The following is a 24,604-nucleotide window of genomic DNA, read 5'->3' as shown; positions in this document are numbered from 1 at the left end:
ATAAATAAAGATTACCAAATTAATTAATCAAAGATTATCTAAAATCAATTTATTAAAGATTATCTAAAATCAATTAATTAAAGTTATCCAAAATTAAGTAATTAAGTACAAAAGTATCACTAAAAAGGCAAAACTGATAAAGGGATAACAGAAACGGCTAGGTCCGAGATATTCCTTTAATCTGGCTATCAACCCGCTCAAAGTCCCCGACGAAATAGCAGGTAGATGACCAGGTAAAAAAATGTTAGTTAACATTGATTTATTTGTTGTTTATTTGATGTTTGTTTGAAATACAAAATACTAACTTCATTTACTATTATTCTTATTATTATTATTTTCCATTACATGTACAGACCCCCAGGAAGAAGTTAGACTGCACAGGCTAACTGGATCTCCTGTTCCCGATACACCTAAATACCCATACAGATAGTAGATAAATAACAGTAAAAGAAAAATCGACCAAACCGAAACAGTTTAATCAATTATCCAGTAATATGTCAAGCACGTATAATGTCTAATTGCCATATGACAATAGCATTAACGTAGCAAGTGATAAAGAAGCAATAATCAAATACGCTTAAATATAATAATATTTCAAAAACATAATATATATATAACCAATGCTAGAAGTATAGTAAATAAATTTGATGAATTTGAAGTGTTGGTCAAGACATCAAAGGCGGATATTGTTGGGATAGCAGAGATGTGGTGTCACACAGATATAAGGAATGCAGAACTGGAATTTGGGGAGTAAAATGTGTACAGAAAGGATAGACAGGATAGAAAGGGAGGAGGTGTTATGCTGTTAATTAAGAAAAACATAAAATCAAAAGAAGTGGACCCAGTTGATATAGATGAACAGTGCACTGATCAGTCAGTTTGGTGTGACATAAGCACTGTGAAAGCAAAAATAAGAGTAGGAGTGTGTTATAGGCCTAATGACTCGAATGAGTACAGTGAACAATTGTACAGAGAAATGGAGTGGGCTAGTAAATCAGAATGTCTTATAATGGGGGATTTTAACTTCCCAGATATTGACTGGAACTTGTGGGTTGGTCACTCACACACTAGTCAGATTTTGTGGATTTATTGGATGATTGTTTTCTGCAGCAGCATGTTCGAGAGGCAATCAGAGAGAGAGTAATACCCTTGATCTGGTTATCAGCAGTGATCATTCATTTATTAAGAATTTGCAGATAAAGGAACCACTAGGTGGCAGTGATCACAGTGTACTGATGTGAGATTTATTTAAAGATTTAATTACCATCAGGGGTAAAGGACAGGGTTTTTGCTTCCATAAAGGTGAGTACAGTGTTCTCAGAAAGTTTTTAAATTCTGTACAGTGGGATCAGCTAACGATGTTACCAACAGTAAATTCTAAGTGGGAAGCATTCAAGGAATTAATCATGGATGCTACTAAAAGTTTCATACCTATTAAGAAATATTGTTCAAGGTTTAGGCCTAAATGGCTATCTAATGAACTAACGAGACTCGTAACAGAGAAGAAAAATGCATGGGATGCATATAAATTATCAAGCGACTCAGAAGCCTATGGCAGATAAACTTCTGAGTCGCTAGTCTCAGAAGATGCTAAGAAAAACAGCAAGGATTGCTTTATTTATATAAACTCTAAAAGAAAGGGGGTGAATCTGATTGGTCCACTTGACATCGATGATTTGACTGTTGATGATCCTGCTCAGAGAGCAAACAAACTGAATGAGTATTTTGCATCTGCATTCATACATGAGGAATTATTAAGGTTTGAAAATGGCAGAAGGTTATCAAATTGTAGCAGGATACTTAATGATTTTGTAATAACTGAGAGCAAAGTGGAGGAGAAATTGTTGAAGTTAAAGATAAGAAAAGCACCTGTGGTGGATGGGATCTATCCAGTTATATTAATGGAGGCGGCAAAGCAACTAAGCAAACCCTTAGCCATAATTATGAGAGCATCCTTGGACTCAGGGGAGGTTCCCAAGGACTGGAGATGTGCAAATGTATCCCCAGTTCAATTCACAAAGGGGGGATCGAAGGGTGACATGAGTAATTACAGGCCAGTTAGTTTAACTTCTGTTCCGGGTAAAATAATGAAGTCACTGGTTAAAGATGCATTGCACGATCATCTAGACAAGACTGCAGCAATAATTCAGACACAGCATGGGTTTGTTAAGGGAAAGTCTTGTCTGACAAATTTGATAGGATATTATGATGTGGTTACAAAGGAACTGGATGCAAAAAATAATTTTGATATCATATATTTGGATTTCAGGAAAGCTTTTGACACTGTTGCGCATGGAAAAGTATCGTACAAATTGGAGCAGAATGGTATTAAGGGTAAGTTACTACAATGGATAAAAGGATGGTTAAGTGGGAGAAGACAGAGGGTGGTAATCAATGGGTGCTGCTCTTCGTGGACTAATGTTATTAGTGGAGTCTCACAGGGTTCGGTGTTGGGTCCACTGTTTTGTATATTTATCAATGATATTGATGAAGGTATATCAGGCTTAATGTCGAAGTTTGCAGATGATACAAAGGTTGCCAGGGTTGTTAATGACAGTAATGGCAGTGTGCTACTGCAACAGGATCTAGATAATTTCGGCAGATGGGCTAAGAAGTGGCAACTGAAGTTTAACCCTGACAAATGCAGTTGCCACTTCTTAGCCCATCATTCCTTTAGACTTCTACCCATATGCAGTACTAACCCCAAAAAAACGTACCAACTGTGTGGTACTACACTTAAGGTGGTAGAAAATGAAAAAGAACTGGGAGTAATTGTGCAGTCAGATATGAAGTTTTCTGAGCAATGCAGACAGGCTGCCAGGGCAGGTCTTGGGATTTTGTCAATGATATATAGGAATTTTGCTAGCAGGGAAAAGGAGGTGATTGTCCCTCTGTATAAGGCAATGGTCAGGCCACACCTTGAGTACTGCGTACAGGTCTGGAGGCCTGATATTAGGAAGGATGTAGATTTGCTTGAGCATGTACAGAGAAGGGCAACAAGATTGGTGAGGGGAATGAAGGGATCCTCTTACCAAGAGAGGCTTAAGTTCTGCAAATTGCAGTGGCTGGAGACTAGGCACCTGCACGGTGATCTGATTGAGGTGTATAAGGCCTTGAATGGGTTGAGCACGCTGAATTCTGATGGGGTCCTTCCACTTGTTCAGATTACAAACCTAAGGGGGCATAAATTCAAATTAAGAAAGGACAGATGTTGAATAGATGTGCAGAAATTTGCCTTTAGCCAGCGGGTGGTTAATTGCTGGAACAAACTTCCATCTGTCGTTGTGGAAGTTGATAGGTTGAATAAATTTAAGGCGGAATTGGACAGGCATTTTGAGGGAATGGTGTGATTTTTTTTTTTTTTTTTTTTGGCTGATGCTGCATAAGCTCATACACTTGCTTTCTTGCATCACATGCCACTACTACTACTACTACAGGGTGTCTCAGAAAAAATGGTACAAACGTTTAAGGGAGGTAGGTAACATCTAAAGGAATTTGAATCGCATAGGAACCCATATCCGGAAACGTCACCGTAAGTCGGTACATGGCGCTGTTCATCAATTTGTGGGAGGGAAAATTTCTGGTTTACTCATTCAAGCAGTAGTCGCCTCACGAAGAGCATGCATCGATATACGAACTGTGAGCTGGCAGACATGCACCTAGTGTATGGATTAGCAGAGGGCAATGGACGAGCCGCTCAACGAATTTATGGAGAACGCTTCCCAGACAGACATGTACTGAACCACCATTTGTTTACGCGTGTGCATCAAAATTTTTGCGATTATGAGTCATTTAGAGGTAACAGGAGTAGTGCCGGAGTAGCGATGCAAACTCCCACCATGGAAGAAAGTGTGTTGAATGCCGTCCAGAATTATCCTACTACCAGCACACATGCTGTTGCCTCTGCTTTAGGAGTGTCTCGTTGCAGTGTACAGCGTGTCTGGCATCACAATTCCATACACCTCTTTCATCTCAAAAGGGTTCAGTTACTGCTCCCCAAGATCATCCTGCACGTGTGGCTTTTGCACAGTGCAAAGTTTCTCCAAGGAAGTGTTCAAGACTTGAATTTTCCAGCCTATGTTTTGTTCACGGATGAGGCTTATTTCACACGGGAAGGCTTATTCAATCAGCACAATGCTCATGTGTGGGCTCACGACAACCCACACGGTTTGTGCCCACATGCGGAACAACATCGCTTCGCAATAAATGTGTGGGCAGGTATGGTCGGTGACTGCTTAGTCGGCCCATACCTGTTACCATCCCACATGAAATCCGCTAAATATCGGAACTTTCTTGAACAAGTTCTACCAGGGTTACTTGACGATGTTCCAGCAAATGTGAGATGCAACATTTGGTTTCAACACGATGGGCACCTGCTCATTATGGAAGGTGTGTTCGTGACCATTTGAACAGGCGTTTTGAGCGTCAATGGATTGGTCGTGGTGGACCTGTTGCCCACGCTTACCTGATTTATCGAGCCTTGATTTCTTTCTGTGGGGGCCCTCAAATCTATTATGTATGAATCGCCTGTGGAGATGGAAATGGATCTCGTGGCAAGACTCGTGTGTGCTGCTGCTACTGTCAAAGAAACTCCAGGTGTGTTCGACCGTGTCCGCCAATCCATGCTGCGTCGGTGTCACGCATACATCGCGCCTCATGGTGCCAACCGGGCTAGCCGAGTGGGTAAAGTACCTACCCGGCAACCCAAAGGTCGCGGGTTCGATTCCCGCCTCAGGCTTGGATCAAAGTACTGCAAAAACCTTGGGAGGTCCAATATGGCCACAGAAGCCGATGCGCCAACAACTACCAAATCAAAAAAAAAAAAAAAAAAAAAAGCGCCTCATGGTGGAACCTTCGAGCATCTGTTGTAACATCATGAAATGCATCCATCTCGTACTCCATTGTTAATATTATGTCAAATAAATGTTTGCCACTAATTACTGTCTTGCGTCATTTCTGCTTCTTGTGCTTCTGCTACTACTTTCCCGTGACGTTTCCGGTTATGGGTTTCTATGCGATTCACATTCCTTTAGATGTTATCTACCTCCCCTAAACCTTTGTACCAATATTTTTGAGCACCCTGTATAATATTAAAAAATATATGTTATATGATAATTATTACAATAATATAATTATAAACAAAATTACATTTCATAATACAAATTATATATATACAGTATATAATAATAATTTTATTCTTTATATAGAGGTACTAAGTAAACACCAATTATTGGTCACCATAAAATTAAAAGGATACTGTACACCTTTTTATAATGAAATAAACATATACATTTAAAAAAAAATAAATAATAAAAAGTTTAAGTAACTTAAACCCAAATTACGTGGCACCCCTGGAATGTTGTTGCGGCACCCCAGTTGAAAACCACTGCTCTAGCCATTTCCGGTTCCAAAAGCCATGCGCTGTATCCACAATCATGGCTTCTTTAGCTGTAATGCCATGCCCAGTTTCCCATGCATGTTCAGCTACGGCTGAATATGCATGTAATTGGCTGTCTTGAGGGCCCTATCGTGTTTCCGCAGGCGATCACACAGCCTACGTTTCATTTCCCCCACAATCTGGACACTCAGTTTCATATACAATCCTACTAGTGTTATTACTCGCAATAGGATCTTTGATCGCAGACACTACTGTGTGCAGTCTCCGATCCGGCAGCTGCACACACTGTATCTTATACGAATGTAAAATATGGGAAATGAGTTCTGAAATGCCTGGACAGTGGGAAATGTATGCAGTGGTAACAAGCATACCTGCAACTACTACTCATATCTCTTAAACACCCTTCAATAATGCTCTGGGGGTAACCGCACGTTACTAGGTCAGCTGTAACCCGTTTAATATCGTCGGACCCCACCCTCCCCATTAAGGCCTTAACCACACTATTTTTGTGGCAACCGGTCTGAACAGTTTTAAAGTATGTGTATTGGCCACAACACATAGGTTTTTATAAACCTTAGTTTTCAAGTATTGGCCTTCTCTGTACACACACATCTAGGAATGGAAGGGGGCTCCCCTTTTCTGCAAGGCTTTGAGTAGAGATGATACTTTGAAGGATAGGACAGCCCTAAGTGGTGAAGACATTTCTGAAGGTGTTAGTTTATGTTTATCTAGTACCACCATGTTGTTTCAAAATGTTATGTACCAGCAGGTCAGCGGAGTGGCCATGGGTTCACCTATTAGTGCAATTATAGCTAATTTATCCATGGAAGAGTTCAAAGACAGGATGTTGGGGAGCTTTAGTCCACCCCCATTACGGGCATGGAAGAGGTATATTGATGACACGTTCATGGTAGTACAAAGGGGATACGAAACAGAAGTACTTAATTGGTTGAATAGCGGTTCGCCCTATATTCAGTTCCCCTTGGAGGTTGAGCGGGGGGGGGCCTTCATTTTATCGATTTGAGTCAGTGTTTTAGTAGCATCATAGATGAATCATAGAGTTTCTGACTCCAGAGGCCTCTTCAATGAATCTTTCCAGAATTTACCAAGAACTCCACCAAGTTACTAGCCATATTCTTACTCTATAAGAATATAGTTTACAGTAAATGCTTGGAATCACTTTGATTACTGCTTACAGGTAGCAGTAATATATAGCAGTAGTGGAGGAATATTTGGTCAACATTTACTATTATCTAGAAAAAATTGCTAGAAGTAAAGACAAATTTAAATTTTCAGTTAATATATACCACTGAAATTAAAAAGATTTTAAAGCATGTGTGTGCACATTGCCTGTCTTTGGTTAAATGTTTAACTGATAGAATAGTGGCAACTCCTGCCAAATCTGTTTAAGAAATGGTTAACAAAATAAAATAGAAAGTAAGAAAGAAAAAGCCAAATGAACACATACCAAAATTGAAAAGTACAAGCAGTCACTAGTGTGTGGCACTGATTCATATCCAAAACTAGTTCATGATCCAAAAGAAGTTTTGAAAAAAAGACAAAATTAATGAAGCAGTCTTAAACTGTCTAAACAAGCTGATAAGTCTAGGTATGTTATCCTCACACATGCAGAAAACTTGTTTGTGTTTTTCTCTTCTAGCTTAAATGTTATGCCAGTTTTTTTAAATCCAAGCATTGCATTTTCAATTAAATTAGCATTAGCATTAGTAGAGGCATATGATGCAAGAAAGCAAGCTTATGCAGCATCAGCCAAAAAAAAAAAAAAAAACACCCTTTCACTTCACCCCTCCGTTCGTTCAAAATACCTGTCCAGCTGAGCTTTAAATTTATTTAGGCTATCAACTTCCACAACAAGGGATGGAAGTCTGTTCCACCAACCAACTACCTGCTGGCTAAAGGCAAATTTCCACATATCTATCCTACATCTGTCTTTCCTCAATTTGAATTTATGCCCTCTCAGGTGATTATTCTGAGCAAGAGGAAGAATCCCATCAGCATTGAGCATGCTCAAACCATTCAAGGCTTTTTACACCCCTATCAGATCACCTCGCCGGTGCCTAGTCTTCAGACACTGTAATTTGCAAAACTTAAGCCTTTCTTCGTAAGAGCAACCTTTCATTCCGTTCACTAACCTTGTTGCCCTACTCTGAACTCGTTCCAGCAGCTCTACATCCTTCCTGAAATGAGGCCTCCAGACAGCACTCAAGGTGTGGCCTGACCATTGCCTTATACAAGGGAATAATCACCTCCCTATCCATGCTAGAAAAATTCCTCTATATCATTGATAAGACACCGTGAGGTACTCTTGCAGCCCGTCTGCACTGCTCAGAGAACTTCATATCTGCCTGCACAATTACCCCCAGGTCCTTCTCATTCTCTACCACTGTCAGTGTAGTACCACAGAGTTGATACATTGCTCTGGGGTTGCTGTTTCCCATATGTAGTACTTTACATTTGTCAATGTTAAACTTCATCTGCTTAACCTTTCCAGATCCTGTTGCGGCAGCATAGCGTCAGTAGCGTCCTTAAGAACCCTGCCAACCTTTGTATCATCTGCAAACTTGGACATTAAGCTTGATATACCATCATCAATATTATTTATAAATTCAGAAAACAACAATGGACCCAACACTGAACCCTGAGGGATTCCACTAATAACATTAATCCACGATGAGCAGTGTCCATTAATTACCACTCTCTGTCTTCTGCCACTCAACCATCCCTTTATCCATAGCAACAATTTGCCACCAATGCAACAGTATCAAAAGCCTTTCTAAATTCCAAATATATAATATCAAAGTTATTCCCTGCATCCAATTCTTTTGTGACTACATCATAGTATCCAATCAAATTGGTCAGGAAAGACCTTCCCTTAACAAAACCATGCTGTGTCTGAGCTATAACTGAATTCTTGTCAAGATGATCCTGCAGTGCTTCCATTAATTTTCCTGGAACAGAAGTTAAACTCACAGGTCTATAATTACTTGTGTCAGCCTTTGATCCTCCATTGTGAATTGGAGTTACATTTGCACATCTCCAGTCTGTGGGTACCTCCCCTGAGTCCAAGGAAGCTCTCATAATTATGGCTAATGGATTGCGTACTTCCTTTGCTGCCTCCTTTAATATAACTAGATAGATCCCATCCACCCCAGGTGCCTTTTTTTGTATTTATCTTCAACAATTTCTCCTCCACTTTACTCTCAATTATTACAAGATCACCTAGCTCACTGCCAGTGTTTACTTCATCTATGGCATTCCCCTTTCTGAATAACTCCTCATGTGTGAATGTAGATGCAAAATATTGATTTAGTTTGTTAGCTATCTGAGCAGGATCGTGAACAGTTGAACCATCGGTATCAAGTGGACCAATCTGATTCATCCCCTTCCTTCTAGAGTTTACATAAGTAAAGAACTCCTTGCTGTTTTTCTTTGCATCCCTTGCCAAAGATTTCTCTTAATCTGCCTTCGCCTGCCTAACAGATTAACTTATATCTATCATAGGCTTCTGTGTCACTTAAACACCCCTCAGTAATGCTCTGGGGGTAACCGCACGTTACTATGTTAATTTATATGTATCCCATGCATTTTTCTTCTCTGCCATATGTCTCATTAGTTCATCTGACATCCATTTAGGCCTGAACCTTGAACAATATTTCTTAGTTGGTATGTAAAGCCTAGTAGTTTCCAAGATAAGTTCTTTGAATGCTTCCCATTTTGATTTTGCTGTTAGTAACATCATCAGTTGGTCCCACTGTATAGAATTTAAATACTGTCTCAGACCATCATAGTCGCCTTTACGAAAGCAATAACCCTTCCCTTTACCCCTGATTGTAATTACCTCCTTGAGTAAATCCCACTTCAGCACACTGTGATACTGCCACCTAGTGGTTCCTGTATCTGCAGATTCTTAATGCATGAAGAATCACTACTGATAATCAAATCAAGAGTATAGTTGCCTCCCGAACATGCTGATTTAGAAAACAATCATCCAATAAATCCACAAAAGCCTTGCTAGTGTGTGAGTGACCAACCCACAAATTCCAGTCAATATCTGGGAAATTAAAATCCCCCATTATAAGACTCTAAAATATGCCTTTCATCCATTTACTGGTGTCATTACTCCTCGATATGTTGAAAAATGTGAAGTGTAAATTTGTTGAACAATAGTTGTTATCTTCAACCTTTCAAAGTGAATCAGAAGGATGATTCTGACTAATTTGATAATTCTACTGCCAAATCATGGAGAGTCAGAATCAAGAAAATATTATCTTTTGTTCAGTGTGGAAGTACTTAAATAAATTTTCTGTTTATACTCCGGGATGACCAAACGGTCAGAGGAGTTCACAAGATAGACAGAATACAAGAAACTGCACTGTATTCAGCAGTCACGGGTTTGAACCCCGGTCACTCAAGGCACGTGTACTTATGCACCCGCGCGCCTGACACTAGGCTACGGTGGCCTCATTGCTGAATACGACTGTATGGTGCACAAATTCCCACTGAAAAATGGTGCTCATTTCTCTGGCGCTCAAACAAAGAGATAGATGAAGCAATAGATATTTTGCAGTATTAGCTTTGGTGGTTTAAGTGCGAGAACCTAGGTTGACAGTGAACATGTATCAGCTATCTTTAGATTCCTGAAGACAATCAACATTTACCACATAATTTAAGTAATAATGATATAGTAATGAAATGCAGAATAAATATAACCTTCATATATTTGTACTAATTTCCCATACAGAGTAAATAATATAACAATCTGGGATACTGTGATCTCCATTGTCAGTGTGCTAAGGAACAATAAAAACAACCAACAAATCAGTCAGTATCAATCAAGCTATTATGAAAGAAAAAAAAAAAAAAAAAAAACTGATATGCAGTAAACCATGGTTGGAGAACTTAAAAGCACAGAAGAAAACTTGAAATTATCTCATCATGCGTGTGCTTGGTATTTTAACAGTTCATTATAGCAGTGTTGTATGTGTGTGTGAGAAGATATTTAGCCAGATGAAGGGAGAAAAGAAAAAAAAAAGCTTCATATTTTTTTCTTTTTGATGGAACCTTTGGAAATTCTCTTGACAGCAGAGAAATTGTTATGAACAATATTTTGACTCAAGATACTGCTGCAGACTTTGCAAAGTCTGCAGCAGTATCTTTCTTGAAGCAGTTATAATCAGTTGTGGATGTATGTTATAATCAGTTATAATCAGCGGTGGATGTATAATAGAATTGAAGTACATGTATAAATCCACTGGCATAAAAATCCTTGGTGCCCTAATGTTTGGAAGTTGTTTGTTATTTTGGTTTTTAGGAACATTAGCAACTAAGGCTGTATTGCTCCGGGGATATGTGGTGGTCATTCCCTGACCTTTCTGCATCCTCCGTATTTGGTGGTCACAGGCTCGAACCCCGGTTTAATCAAGAAGCGTGTGCTACACACTGCTGCTCCTGCCCACCTGGCTACAGAGGCACCCCTATATCGGTAAACAGTCCTGTGACTGTATCTTAATATAAACTGCATCCACATATGTCAGTGAAATTTAATTTCAAGTCTGAAGTCTGGATTTAAAAAAAAATCCGCTTTCCTCTGCTTTTTTAATATTCCCTTTCTTTTTTCACTAATCTCTTGCTTTCCAGAAGTAACAGGTTGATAATTATGCAGTAGAAATTATTGAAGCTGTTGAAGGATGTGGCAATTAGTTGCTTGTTTTTTTGCAAGTCCTTGGTATATTTGACTGCTTCGGTCATGATACACTGAAGGTTCTTATGATACTAGTTGTGATGCTTGCATGTGTTTTCAGACTCATTCATAATCCAATTTGCATGACTGAGAGGCCTAAAAAAAGCTCTAAACGAGGACCATTACTGAAGAAATCCCTAGTCTCTGTCCTACAGCCTGTAATAGTTACTGTACTCTCAGGGAGGACAAGGATTTAAAAATCCAATAAAATACACTAATTGTAAGATGAAAAACTGCTCTCATTTTGATATTTGTATTATTAAAATATTAATATATGGAGCTGTTCACAGAGCATTATTACTTAAATGGCAGAATATAATGATGAATGAAACTGTAAATTTATAGCCACAGAATGTTCATTCTGTGACTTCAGACTAGAAGTGGAATTTTATAACGTTGCAATGAATGTGACATTGGACTGCAAAGGATTAAATTATACTGGGCCTTTGCCTTTATTCTATTTCTAAATTATTTTTATTTCACAGCCTCTATACATAGTCCTGCATTACTATTTTGGTTGCAGTTATTGGTATTACTATTATGTTTTTAGTTTAATGTGTACAGAATCCTCTCTTAATTTACACTTCCCAAAAAAGGAACAACTCTTGTTGTGGATACTCAGGCTTTGAGCCTCAGCCAGAAATATTCAAAATTATATGTTAATCGACTTCCTCCAAATGGACACTTTTAAGGGTAATTAACACATGTGTTTGGGTCAATAGGATTTTCAGTGAAGGCAAGTGGAAGGGGTCAAGGTCATTACATTAATATTAATTAGACTTGCAATATAATGGCCATGGATTGCTAATGGAGCAGATGGCACAATATGTCGTTAATGTGCTCACTACTACTGCTGGTAGTAGTGTAGTGCCACTGGGCTGCTTAGCAAGGGAATAAAATTGCCAAACTGAGAGATGCGGTTGGCAGAAAATGTGAGAATACAGCTGCATATATATATATATACAGTAAACCCCTGCTATTCGCGGTTTCGCATATTCGCGATCGCTGATTTAATATAAAATGAAACCTAAAAAAATGTGAATTTTAAAGCGCTGTGAATATTTTCCGCCATAAAAAAACATGGGCATGGCTAAAATTATCTTTCCAGGTCAAAACAGCGCTCAGTGGGTGGGGAGGGGGGGTGAAAATCGTGAGCGTGGATGTTTCTCGCTAATCCTTGTTCAGTATGTGTTATGCGCTTGTCATGGAAGGTTTTGTCATGTGCTTGTAATTTATATGCTTATAAATTGAATAAATTTATCAATTTATAAATTGATATGCTTACAAAAATGATAAATCTACCGTTTTGCAGTGTAAAACAGGCTTTTTCGAGTGTGTTAACGGAAGAAAGTGACTTTATTGTGGACAGGTTCTTTCTAACACATACAAAAATATGGCTATGAATAACAAGAGAAATGTGAAAATATGAAAGAAGGTGATGACATTAGCAAATAAAATTGAGTTATTAGATAAAATTTCTAATGGTGAAAGTGTCTCCTCAGTGGCAAAACATTATAAAATCAATGAGTCAACGGTACGATCAATCAAAAAATCCGCCGTGGTGTCCATGAAAACGCACTAATTGCTTCAAAAATTTGCTCTGTAATTCGTGATGTTAAATTAGAAAAAATGGAAAAAGCTTTAAATCTGCGGATAGAAGACCGAACTCAAAATAAAATTCTGTTAAGTTCACTCATCATTCGTGAAAAGGCAAAACTCCTTTATCAACACTTTAGCATTAGCATTAGTAGAGGCATTCGATGCAAGAAAGCAAGCTTATGCAGCATCAGCCAAAAAAAAAAAAAAAAAACCACTTCCACTTCACCCCTCTGCTCGTTCAAAATACCTGTCCAACTGAGCCTTAAACTTATTTAGGCTATCAACTTCCACAACAAGGGATAGAAGTCTGTTCCACCAACCAACCACCCGCTGGCTAAAGGCAAATTTCCGCACGTATATCCTACAGCTGTCTTTCCTCAATTTCAATTTATGCCCTCTCAGGTGATTATTCTGAGCGAGAGGAAGAATCCCATCAGCATTGAGCATGCTCAAACCATTCAAGGCTTTATACACCTCTATCAGATCACCTCGCTGGTGCCTAGTCTCCAGACACTGTAATTCGCAAAACTTAGGCCTTTCTTCGTAAGAGCACCCCTTTGTTCCATTCACTAATCTTGTTGCCCTTCTCTGTACTCATTCCAGCAGCTCTACATCCTTCTTGAAATGAGGCCTCCAGATCTGTATACAGTACTCTAGGTGTGGCCTGACCATTGCCTTATACAAGGGAATAATCACCTCCTTATCCCTGCTAGAAAAATTCCTATATATCATTGACAATACACCATGAGCTACTCTTGCAGCCCGTCTGCACTGCTCAGAGAACTTCATATCTGCCTGCACAACCACCCACAGTTCCCTTTCATTCTCTACCACTGTCAGTGTAGTACCACAGAGTTGATACGTTGCTCTGGGGTTGCTGTTTCCCATGTGTAGTACTTTACATTTGTCAATGTTAAACTTCATTTGCCACCTCTCAGCCCATCTGCTCAACCTTTCCAAATCCTGTTGCAGCAGCGTAGAGTCAGTAGTGTCCTTGACAACCTTGCCTACCTTTGTATCATCTGCAAACTTCGACATTAAGCTTGATATACCATCATCAATATCATTTATAAATACAGAAAACAATAATGGACCCAACACTGAGCCCTGAGGGACTCCACTAATAACATTATTCCACGACGAGCAGTGTCCATTAATTACCACTCTCTGTCTTCTCCCCCTCAGCCACCCCTTTATCCACAGCAGCAATTTGCCTCCAGTGCCACACTGCTCCAATTTGTGCAGCAGTCTTCCATGTGCAACAGTATCAAAAGCCTTTCTAAGATCCAAGTATATAATATCAAAGTTATTCCCTGCATCCAGTTCCTTTGTGACTGCATCATAGTATCCAATCAAATTGGTCAGGCAAGACTTCCCCTTAACAAAACCATGCTGTGTCCGAGCTATAACTGAAGTCTTGTCTAAATGATCCTGCAGTGCTTCTTTAACTAGTGCCTTCATTAATTTTCCTGGAACAGAAGTTAAACCCACAGGTCTATAATTACTTTGTCAGCCTTTGATCCTCCTTTGTGAATTGGGGTCACATTTGCCATCTCCAGTCTGTGGGTACCTCCCCTGAGTCCAAGGAAGCTCTCATAATTATGGCTAAGGGTTTGCTTACTTCCTCTGCTGCTTCCTTTAATATAACTGGATAGATTCCATCCACCCCGGGTGCCTTTCATGTGTTTATCTTCAACAATTTCTCCTCCACTTTACTCTCAGTTATTACAAGATTCTCTAGCTTACTGCTAGAGTTGAATACACCTCTGGCTTTCCCCTAGCTAAATAACTCCTCATGTGTGAATGTCGATGCAAAATATTCATTTTGTTTGTTAGCTACCTGAGCAGGATCATCAACAGTTGACCCATTGATATCAAGTGGACCAATCCAATTCATCCCCTTCCTTCTAGAGTTAACATAAGTAAAGAACTCTTTGCTGTTTTTCTTTGCATCCCTTGCCAAAGATTTCTCGTAATCTGCCTTCGCCTGCTTAACTTCCTTGGTAACTTGGTTACAGATCAACTTGTATCTATCATAGGCTTCTGTGTCATGTGTTAATTTGTAGGTATACCATGCATGTTTCTTCTCTGCCATATGCCTCATTAGTTCATCCGACATCCATTTAGGCCTAAACCTTGAACAATATTTCTTAGTTGGTATGTAAAGCCTAGTAGCTTCCAAGATAAGTTCTTTGAATGCTTCCCATTTTGCATTTGCTGTTGGTAACACCATCAGTTGGTCCCACTGTATAGAATTTAAATACTGTCTCAGTCCATCGCAGTTGCCTTTACGAAAGCAAAAACCCTTCCCTTTACCCCTAATGGTAGTTTCCTCTTTGAGTACATCCCACTTCAGCACACTGTGATCACTGCCACCTAGTGGTTCATTTATCTGCAGATTCTTAATGCATGAAGAATCACTGCTGATAATCAAATCACGAGTATTCCTCCCTCTAGTTGCCTCCTGAACATGCTGATGTAGAAAACAATCATCCAATAAATCCACAAAAGGCTTGCTAGTGTGTGAGTGACCAGCCCCCAAATTCCAGTCCATATCTGGGAAATTAAAATCTCCCATTATAAGACTCTCTGATTTACTGGCCCACTCTATTTCCCTGTACAGTTTCTTATTATACTCATCAGAGTCATTAGGCCTATAGCATACTCCTACTCTCAATTTTGATCTCCCAATGCTTATGTCACACCAAACTGACTCGACACTGCCCTGTCCATCGATGTCCACTGGCTTCACTTCCTTGGATTTTATGTATTTCTTAACTAATAGCATAACCCCTCCACCCTTCCTATCCAGTCTGTCCTTTCTGTAGACGTTGTACTCCCCAAATTCCAGTTCTGCATTCCTTATATCTGTGTGACACCACGTCTCTGATATCCCAACAATATCTACCTTTGATGTTTTGAGCAATACCTCAAATTCATCAAATTTATTTACTAAACTCCTAGCATTGGTGTACACGCAACTATACATGCACCTATTTCTATTCTTAGCTACCCTAACACAACCCATGTGTTTACTTGTACCGCAATGACTCCCAGCAGTCTCTGAAATATCCTGCATCTTGTTTTTCAGGCTTCTGCTCATTCCAATAGAAGCAGTGCAAGAATCTCTTTCACCTCTGCCAGTGACTACTGTTAATCTATTAGTCTTTGTCTCCCCCCCAAGCTAGCAGTTTTCCGACCCACCTAACACTGCCTCGATAGCATCAGCAAATATTCTTGCACCCTTTCTATTTAAGTGTATCCCATTCCTGTAGAAGCAATCTCTCCTGTTAACAAGTACAGTCCGGGCTGAAAAAAATTCTACCCCTTGAGCCTTGCACAATCTTTCCAGGGCCGAATTGATCGACAAGGCTCTCATCATATACTCCCTCCTATTGTGTCTGGGCAGAATTGCAGACACTTTCAAATTCAACCCTATTTCACGGCTTTTTTTCAACAGTTACCTGTACTTGTTCAATTCTGCCGGTCTCCTACTCTTGATATCATTAGTGCCAACGTGTACAACTATATCACCTTTTGTGCCCTTAAAAGATGATATCTGCTCTACGTCATCAACCTTTGCCCCTGGCAGACATACTCTGGTCCTGTTCCACTTTAGCGAAACTGGTGATAGCACTGGTGGGATAAGTTTTTTTGCTAGAAAAGGCATATTGCATTTAATATTAAATTGTTTCTTATTTTCATTTCGATGCCATATGCTTGCATTTCACTATGTACTGTCTATGTACATAGTCATATTATGAAGGTACATATAATACATACAATGACAACATTTTAGACTAGTTTTTCTTATATATTTCATACTTTGGAACGGAACCCCTTTGTTTCTATGGGAGCCATAAATCAGTATTCGCGTTTTCGGTAGGTATTCGCGACATTTCTCAGGAACGTAACCCCCGCGAATAGCGGGGGTTTACTGTATATATATATATATATATATATATTTTTTTTTTTTTTTTTTTCAAAAAAAAAAAACTCTACCAAGGTCTGCATAGGTAATTTGATGAGTAGTCCATGGAGATTTTCTGCATCCATAAATATACTTCAATAAAAATGCTGTGTGATGTGGTGTCCAGCTTTTTGACAGAGGCACAGTGAGAATTTTCTTTGTTGTCATGTCCAGTTCTCACTCAGTGATGAGAAATGGCAATCCTTTTTGGTAGCTACATGTGAAGATTTTATTTTGTTTGTATATATAGGGTTCCCCTCTATAATAATACTAGTCAGAGTTTTCCCATTTTTCCAATGTAATATTGACTGCATGTTATTTTCTTGTTGCCTGCAGTCAGACAATTTGGTTATCACTAAACAGCCAAATCATCTGGTTGCACTGGACTTGGCCGAAGTTATTTGTAATTGGTTACCATGCATAACCCGAATATTAGCTCTACAGCATTTTAGACTTCCAAGTGGCATCCTTAGTTATCATCACTGGTGGAATCTTCATGACAAACCTCAAGGACCGAATCAGTACTGCAGTTTTTTAAAAGTGTTTTTTTTTTTTTTTTTTTTTTTTTTGTGATAACGGGCCTATACTGAACAGTGTATCTTTAGTTCATATCATCTTTACTTAGAGCTATTTCCAAGATTCAGGTTTTTTTTTAATATGCAGTGATTCTACAGCCAACCCTGAAATTGAATGGGGGAAAAAATGCCAATTGCAGATTCAAATAAACATTAATGATGCGAAGATGGCTTCTGAAACTAGTCTAGAATGGAAGTTTGGTGCAATGAATTGCCTATCATGAAGTCTAACCTAAGTGGTTAAATGTGGGAGTGCAATTGTACACACATTTTGGTAAACCATAGTTTTCACTCATGTGACTGTTAAATACAGTTAATGATTAGTCGAATCCAAGATTGGCATTTTTTCCCCCCTCTTCTTCTTCTTTTTTTTTTTTTTTCCCACAAGAGATTATTCATCTTTCTGTTTCTTCCTTCCAATGTAATCTGTGTGCTATGTAATTAAAAGTAAAATACAGTAAACCCCCGCTATTCGCGATCGCCGATTTAATATAAAACGAAACCTAAAAAAAATGTGAATTTTAAAGTGCCGTGAATATTTTCCGCCATAAAAAAACATGGGCGTGGCTAAAATTATCTTTCCCGATCAAAACAGCACTCAATGGGTGGGGGGAGAGGGGTGACAAAATTGCTAGCGTGGATGTTTCTCGCTAATCCTTGTTCAGTATGTGTTATGCGCTTGTCATGGAAGGTTTCATCGTTTGCTTTTAATTTATATGCTTATAAATTGAATAAATTTATCAATTTATAAATTAATATGCTTACAAAAATGATAAATCTACCGTTTTGCATTGTAAAACAGACTTTTTCGAGAGTGTTAACGGCAGAAAGTGACTTTATTGTGGACAAGTTCTTTCTAACCCCTACAAAAATATGGCTACGAATAACAAGAGAAATGTGAAAATATCAAAGAAGGTGATGACATTAGCGAATAAAATTGAGTTATTAGATAAAATTTCTAATGGTGAAAGTGTCTCCTCAGTGGCAAAACGTTATAAAATCAATGAGTCAACGGTACGATCAATCAAAAAATCGGAAAAAAAAATCCGCCGTAGTGTCCGTGAAAAAGCGCTAATTTGCTTGAAAAATTTGCTCTGTAACTCTTGATGTTAAATTAGAAAAAATGGAAAAGGCTTTAAATCTGTGGATAGAAGACCGAACTCAAAATAAAATTCCGTTAAGTTCACTCATCATTCGTGAAAAGGCAAAACTCCTTTATCAACACTTTAGCGAAACTGTCGATAGCACTGGCTGGATAAGTTTTTTAGCTAGCAAAGGCGCTAGTTTGAAAAATTTATTTAAAAAAAAAAATTTCTAATAAATATTACATTTAATATTAAATTGTTTCTTATTTTCATTTCGATGCCATATGCTTGCATTTCACTATGTACTGTCTATGTACATAGTCATATTATGAAGGTTTCATATAATACATACATAGACAAAATTTTAGACTAGTTTTTCTTATATATTTCATACTTTGGAACGGAACCCCTTTATTACTATGGGAGCCATAACTCAGTATTCGCGGCATTTCTCAGGAACGTAACCCCCTCGAATAGCGGGGGTTTAACTGTACATGTCATAACTAGATATTTTCCTTGTGCCTGTTCACTGTCTGGTAACGGCAACAAATGCCATTGCCAGACAGTGTAGTAAAGCGCTTTGGCATTGTTGTAAGGTTATCCCAAAAATGCTTATTTAATTTCTATTAAATATAATACTTCTCTGGAAATTTTATGTTACAGTTAACAATCAGGCACTTCTCTTTTTTGGAATTGTATATATCTAATATACAGTAAACCTTCACTTTTATGGACCATTGATTTAACGGACTTCAAATTTAATAAAGAAAAAAAAAATTAACTGGCACCAAAGTACCACTATATGGTCATGGTAAATTATCTTTTACTAATTATTTTCTGTGTATCAGTCAATAAAGTCTAGGTAAATAAAAGCATGTTTTTTCTTGTTTAACTTTTCAGTGTTTCTAATATACCTATACAGAGTACCTGCTTAAATTTTAAATTATATGGGGTACAAATGGCCTTGAAAAATAACTTTCAATTTAACAAACACCTTCCCCGTTAGTCTATAAAATCTAAGGTTTACACACACTCTCTCTCTCTCTCTCTCTCTCTCTCTGTTTATGTATGCATAAATAGCTCATAAATAAATAATTTTAAGCATCAAAATTTTATTGTAGAGCCTTTGTGAGAAAGGACTGATTGTTATGGAAAATACATATCAACATCTTCTAAATGAACTAGAGCAGAAACACAAGCTTGAAATAACTGAACTTCTGGCAGAAAAGGATAAAATTATGGCTGAAGAGGCACGAGCTACGTCATTAGGTAAATCTGAATTTATATTTAGGATCATAAAGAACAATCAGAAGGGAAAAAAATATTTTGTAATTTTTTAATGCTAAAAATTGCCTGAAAGCTGTGTGTGTGTGTGTGTGTGTGTGTGTGTGTGTGTGTGTGTGTGTGTGTTTAAATGTAAATGAATGTCACATCAGTACTTTAAATAATAATTTTTTTTGTAAATAACTAATTACACCATTAAACAACTGTGTAATGCACTGTTTCTTCCTCAACATGAAAATGACTTTTACCACTGCAAAAGTGTCACCCCTATTGTTACAAATATGGAGACCTACACCTGGCAGGTGTAAACTTTCTTATTAATATCTGGAATAAGTTTGTTTATAGGTTTTTTGAATTCTGCTTGGAGTATACCAATGTTCCATGTTTTCTGAATGGACTGTAATATTTATTGTATGCACTTTTTTAGTTCAATAAAAAATATTAATATTTTAAAAATGCTATGTTTTTACACCTTTTATTTTCAAAAAAAATTAGTAAATCTGCTGAAAATTTAAAAAAAATAAAAAAATAGACATAAAATACACACCCTGGCCAAAACAAATTTGAACCTTTGTATTAATACAGTGACAGACAGAAGAAATGGTAATAAATGGGATAATATCATGTTGCCTCGTTCAGTAAAAAGACTGTACAGGCTGTTCAACTGCAGTAAGCTGAAGCCAAAATAGGGAAAATGCTTGGTTTGTTAGACTTTGAAAAAGGTGTTATTGTGGATGCATGTTTAGCAGGAGCCATGATTCAAGAAACCAAAGACATAACTGATTTTTCAAAAGCATGCTAATGCTATCGAGGATCATAAAGAACTGCTGGAGGGGAGTCATGGAAAAAGTAAATACATGGGCTCTGTTAGGGTAACTAAAAATAAGAACAATTGTATGTATACTTTACATGTACACCAGTGCTAGGAGTATATATAAATAAATTTCATGGATTTTAACTGTTTATTAACACATCAAAGGTGGATATTATTGGGATATCAGAGACGTGATGTTACACAGATGTAAGCAATGCAGAATTTGAATTTGGAGAGTACAATGTGTATAGAAAGGACAGACAGGATAGGAGGGGTTATGCTGTTAGTTAAGAAACACATGAAATCTAAGGCAGTGAATCCAGTTGACATGGATGGACAGTGTAATGTTGAGTCAGTTTGGTGTGACATAAGCACTGGGAAAGCAAAAAAGACTTAATGACTCTGATGAGTACAACTGTACAGAGAAATAGAGTGGGCCAGTAAATCAGAATGTCTTATAATGTGGGATTTTGGCTTCCCAGATATTGGCAGGAACTTGGGGGTTGGTCACTCGCACACAACTTCTGCGGATTTATTGGATGATAAATTGTCAGGATTTGGGGCAGAGCCAGATTTTTAACTTGTTGTGACCCTAATCTATAACATGTATGAGGTCCTTCACCAGTTCACTGTGACAATATTAAAAATTAATTTTTAAGGTGGAGTGAAGGCCCTTGTATAATGAGGCCCTAAGCTGTAGCTTGTTTAGCTTATATGTAAATCCTACCCTGGTTTTGGGCATACTGCCAAAATATGTAAACAATGAGATCCTATATGTAGCCATTGTGCTGGTAAAGGCCATACATATAAAAATTGCAAAAAACATTAATAAAGAGGTTGTGTGTTCAAACTGTATTGCTAGATCTCATGTGGGAAACTATTCTGTTTGTGATAAAAAGTGTCCAGAATATCAAAGAGTGCTTAAACTAATTAAACTGCGTACAGTTGGTTCCTTTTGTAACTATGACTAATAGTCCAAATTACTGTAACTCAAATCAGTACACTCAGAATATAAGTTTGTTTAAAGGTTTGAAAACAATGCAGCTGAATGTGCAGCATTCTCGATCTGTTGCGGATGGAATAAAAATTGTACGTCAACAAGAAAATATCGATGTTGCTTGCATCCAAGAACCTTATTATATGAATGATAAGATAGTTGGTTATCCCCTTTCCTCTAAGGTCATATATAATCCTTGTCCAGGAGTGAGAGCTGCAATAATTGTTTTTAATTCTGATTTGGTATTTACCAAAATTGAATCCTTATTGGTAGTCATGCAGTTTGTATTAATGTTTAGTCTACTGTTGGTGAATTTGTTTATTTCAATGTATTTTAAATACAACTCTGAAATTTGGCCATATTTAGTTTATATTGATAGTGTTCTTGATAGGCTAGGAGATTTGCCTATATTGTTTGCAATTGATTCTAATGCCAAGAGTTAACTTTGTTTCAGTGGCACTACTGATGATAGAGGGAAAGCTTTAGATGATATGATAGCGGCATGGAAGCTTATGGTTCACAATCAACCTGGGGAGGACTCCACCTTTTGGACAGTAAATGGTGTATCAAACATCAACATAATTCTTACTAACTCAATTGGTGCTAGATTTGTCTGTGGATGGAAAATCAAATCTTACTGGGTATTGAGTGATCATCATGCAATATACATAGGAAAAAGTCTTGGCTTGCTTCAATTAATTTCTTCAGCAATTTCTGTTAAGTATACAAACTGGGATAACTTTGAAAAAGTATTCAGTGAGCTATGAACATAGTCTCTGAGTTATCATGACAAGTGGGAACTCCGAATTTTTTGCAGAAAGTTATCTATGATGTGTGTAGCTACTATCAAATGAAAACAGATAAAACATAGACCGGTTAAGTGGTGGACACCTCAGCTTACTCTATTATAAAAAGAGGTTAATAGGCTAGGAAGTAATTTCAGAAGAGCAAATGTAGGGAAAGTGCCTTGGAGGTTATTTGATTAAAGAAAGACTATCAAAGTTTTCATAACAAGTATGTCTATGCTATTGCTAAACAGAAATATGGCTGCTGGAAAACGGTGATACATCAAGGAATAATGACCCTTGAGGATTGGTTTATAAAATTTGTACTGGCAAATTCGGAGCAGTTGCTGATGTTATATATTCTATTGGCAAGGGCCCCACTGAGACATGTAATTGGGAAGATTCCTTGGGTGCAATCGTAGATCATCTTATAGGTAATGATAATGTGACTGATAACCTGTGTGTTAATCCAGAACATCATCGTATGCTTGCATTGAACAAGTCTCATGGTATTGAAGTTGAAGAATTACCCATGATGAACTTCTCACCATTGTTAAGTCCATAAAAAATAAATGTCCTGGTATGGACCTACTGGAGGGAGAAGTAATCAAAAAGTTCTCTAATCTTTATTCAAATAAATTGTTACAAGTTTTTAATAATTGTCTCAGGGGTGGTGTGTTTCCATCTCCCTGGAAAGATGCATTTCTTAAGATTATCCTAAAGTCTCCAACCAAACCATTGAGTTCACCTGCTTTATATAGACCTATTGCATTGCTTCCTGGTCTTGATAAAGTTTGAGAAGCTTTTAGACAATCGGATTGTTGTCTGCCAATGATAATGTTGGCCTTTCAAACAAACAGTGTGGCTTCACTCCTGGTGTAGGCACTGAAGATGCACTGCACTCTTTAGTTTGCAATATTTGGGGATCAAATTATAAATATTTTGAATACCTTGTGAATTTTTGTAGACTTTGCTGGTGTCATTGATTACATTAGTTGGGACAGTGTTTTGATGATGTTACTTACACATGGCTAAATATTATTTTAATATTTTCTCTGCAATTAAAGATTACTTTAGAGATCACATGGTAACAGTTAAATCAAATTTTGGATCAATTATGCATTGCGTGACTTGAGGTTGTCTGCAGGGATATGTCTGGCAATTTGATGTTGAACTTGGTTTTGGGAGATTGGCTAAAGACAGACTTTGAACACTCGCATACAATAGGTTATGCAGATGATGTGGTAATACTTGTGCATGGAAATTTCCAGGAAGGAGCTTGAAATAAGATCTCATCATGTATTGAAATAATTATGCAAATGGTGTGGTTTACAAAATTTGACAATCCCTACATCCAAAACTAAGATCATGATGTTAAACAGTAAACTGGCTCTTAATAGATCTTGTATGGTTAAATGATATCTCCTTGCAGCAGGTGTTAATATTTAAGTACTTGGGAATATTGCTAGTGGCTTGAACTTTATCTCACATATTAACTGTATATAAGAGAAAGTGAAAAAAGTTTATTGCATTGATCTCAAGAATAACATGGGTGTAATAGGGGATAAAGGGGAAAGCACTCCATTTGATTTAAAATTGTATCTTTCTGTCAGTTGTTATGTATGGTGCATAATCTGGGTTGGAAGTGCAGGCAAGGTAATAAACACCAGAAAGCTTTATTCTATAGATAAAGTTATATTACTCAAAATGGTTATGGCCTGCAGAATGGTTTCCACAGAAGCTTTGCAGGTGTTGGCTGGCAAAATGCCACTTGCTTTACAGTTAGTATTTAGAGGCCTATCCTTTTATTTAAGAAGGGGAATAAAATCTGGATTGATGGACATTGAAATTAACACTTCATATAACACTTCTATTTTGGAAAAAGATAGAATAACATTCAAATTTTTCCCTTATGTTAATGGTTTAAATTATATTAAATCAGTCTGGTTGATACCTAATCTACATTGTACATCCTTACTAACAGGTCACGGATAATTTTTTGCTAAATTTCGTAGTCTTGAAATTGTAGAAAGATGCAGCTGTATGTGTGGTGATCAAGAAACATGGTACCATGTTATATTTGATTGTTTGAAATATTTTTGAGTATTCATCTAGCAACAACATCTAGTAATTCCAGACATCAACAGTCAACCCATCTGGAATTACTAGATGTTGTTGATGTTACTTCTTTGGTAAATGGGATTGAGCCATTACTTATTAAAACAAGGGAAAATTTTATTGATTTTCAAAATCTTACAAATTCGGGTTTTTCAAGAAGGAATATTCTTTTGCAATTGAGAGAGTTTGGATTACATATTGGATGAATTGGTGGACTG

General features: G+C 37.6%; 1 protein-coding gene across 1 annotated transcript in view; it reads left to right on the top strand.

The window, feature by feature from the left end:
* LOC150076491 (uncharacterized) overlaps positions 1-24,604 on the top strand; it is a 392,042-nt gene that overhangs the window by 330,377 nt on the left and 37,061 nt on the right. Inside the window, exon 16 of the mRNA XM_090387905.1 lies at positions 19,510-19,657. Coding sequence (XP_090244031.1) covers positions 19,510-19,657 — 148 coding nt within the window. The remainder of the gene's footprint in view (positions 1-19,509; positions 19,658-24,604) is intronic.

This window comes from Mastigoproctus giganteus, chromosome 13, assembly GCF_048544385.1.
Source record: "Mastigoproctus giganteus isolate SK-2022 chromosome 13, ASM4854438v1, whole genome shotgun sequence".
NCBI classification, from domain to species: domain Eukaryota; kingdom Metazoa; phylum Arthropoda; class Arachnida; order Uropygi; family Thelyphonidae; genus Mastigoproctus; species Mastigoproctus giganteus.
Note: the sequence above shows the minus strand (reverse complement) of the source record. Positions and strands in the feature narration are given on the sequence as shown.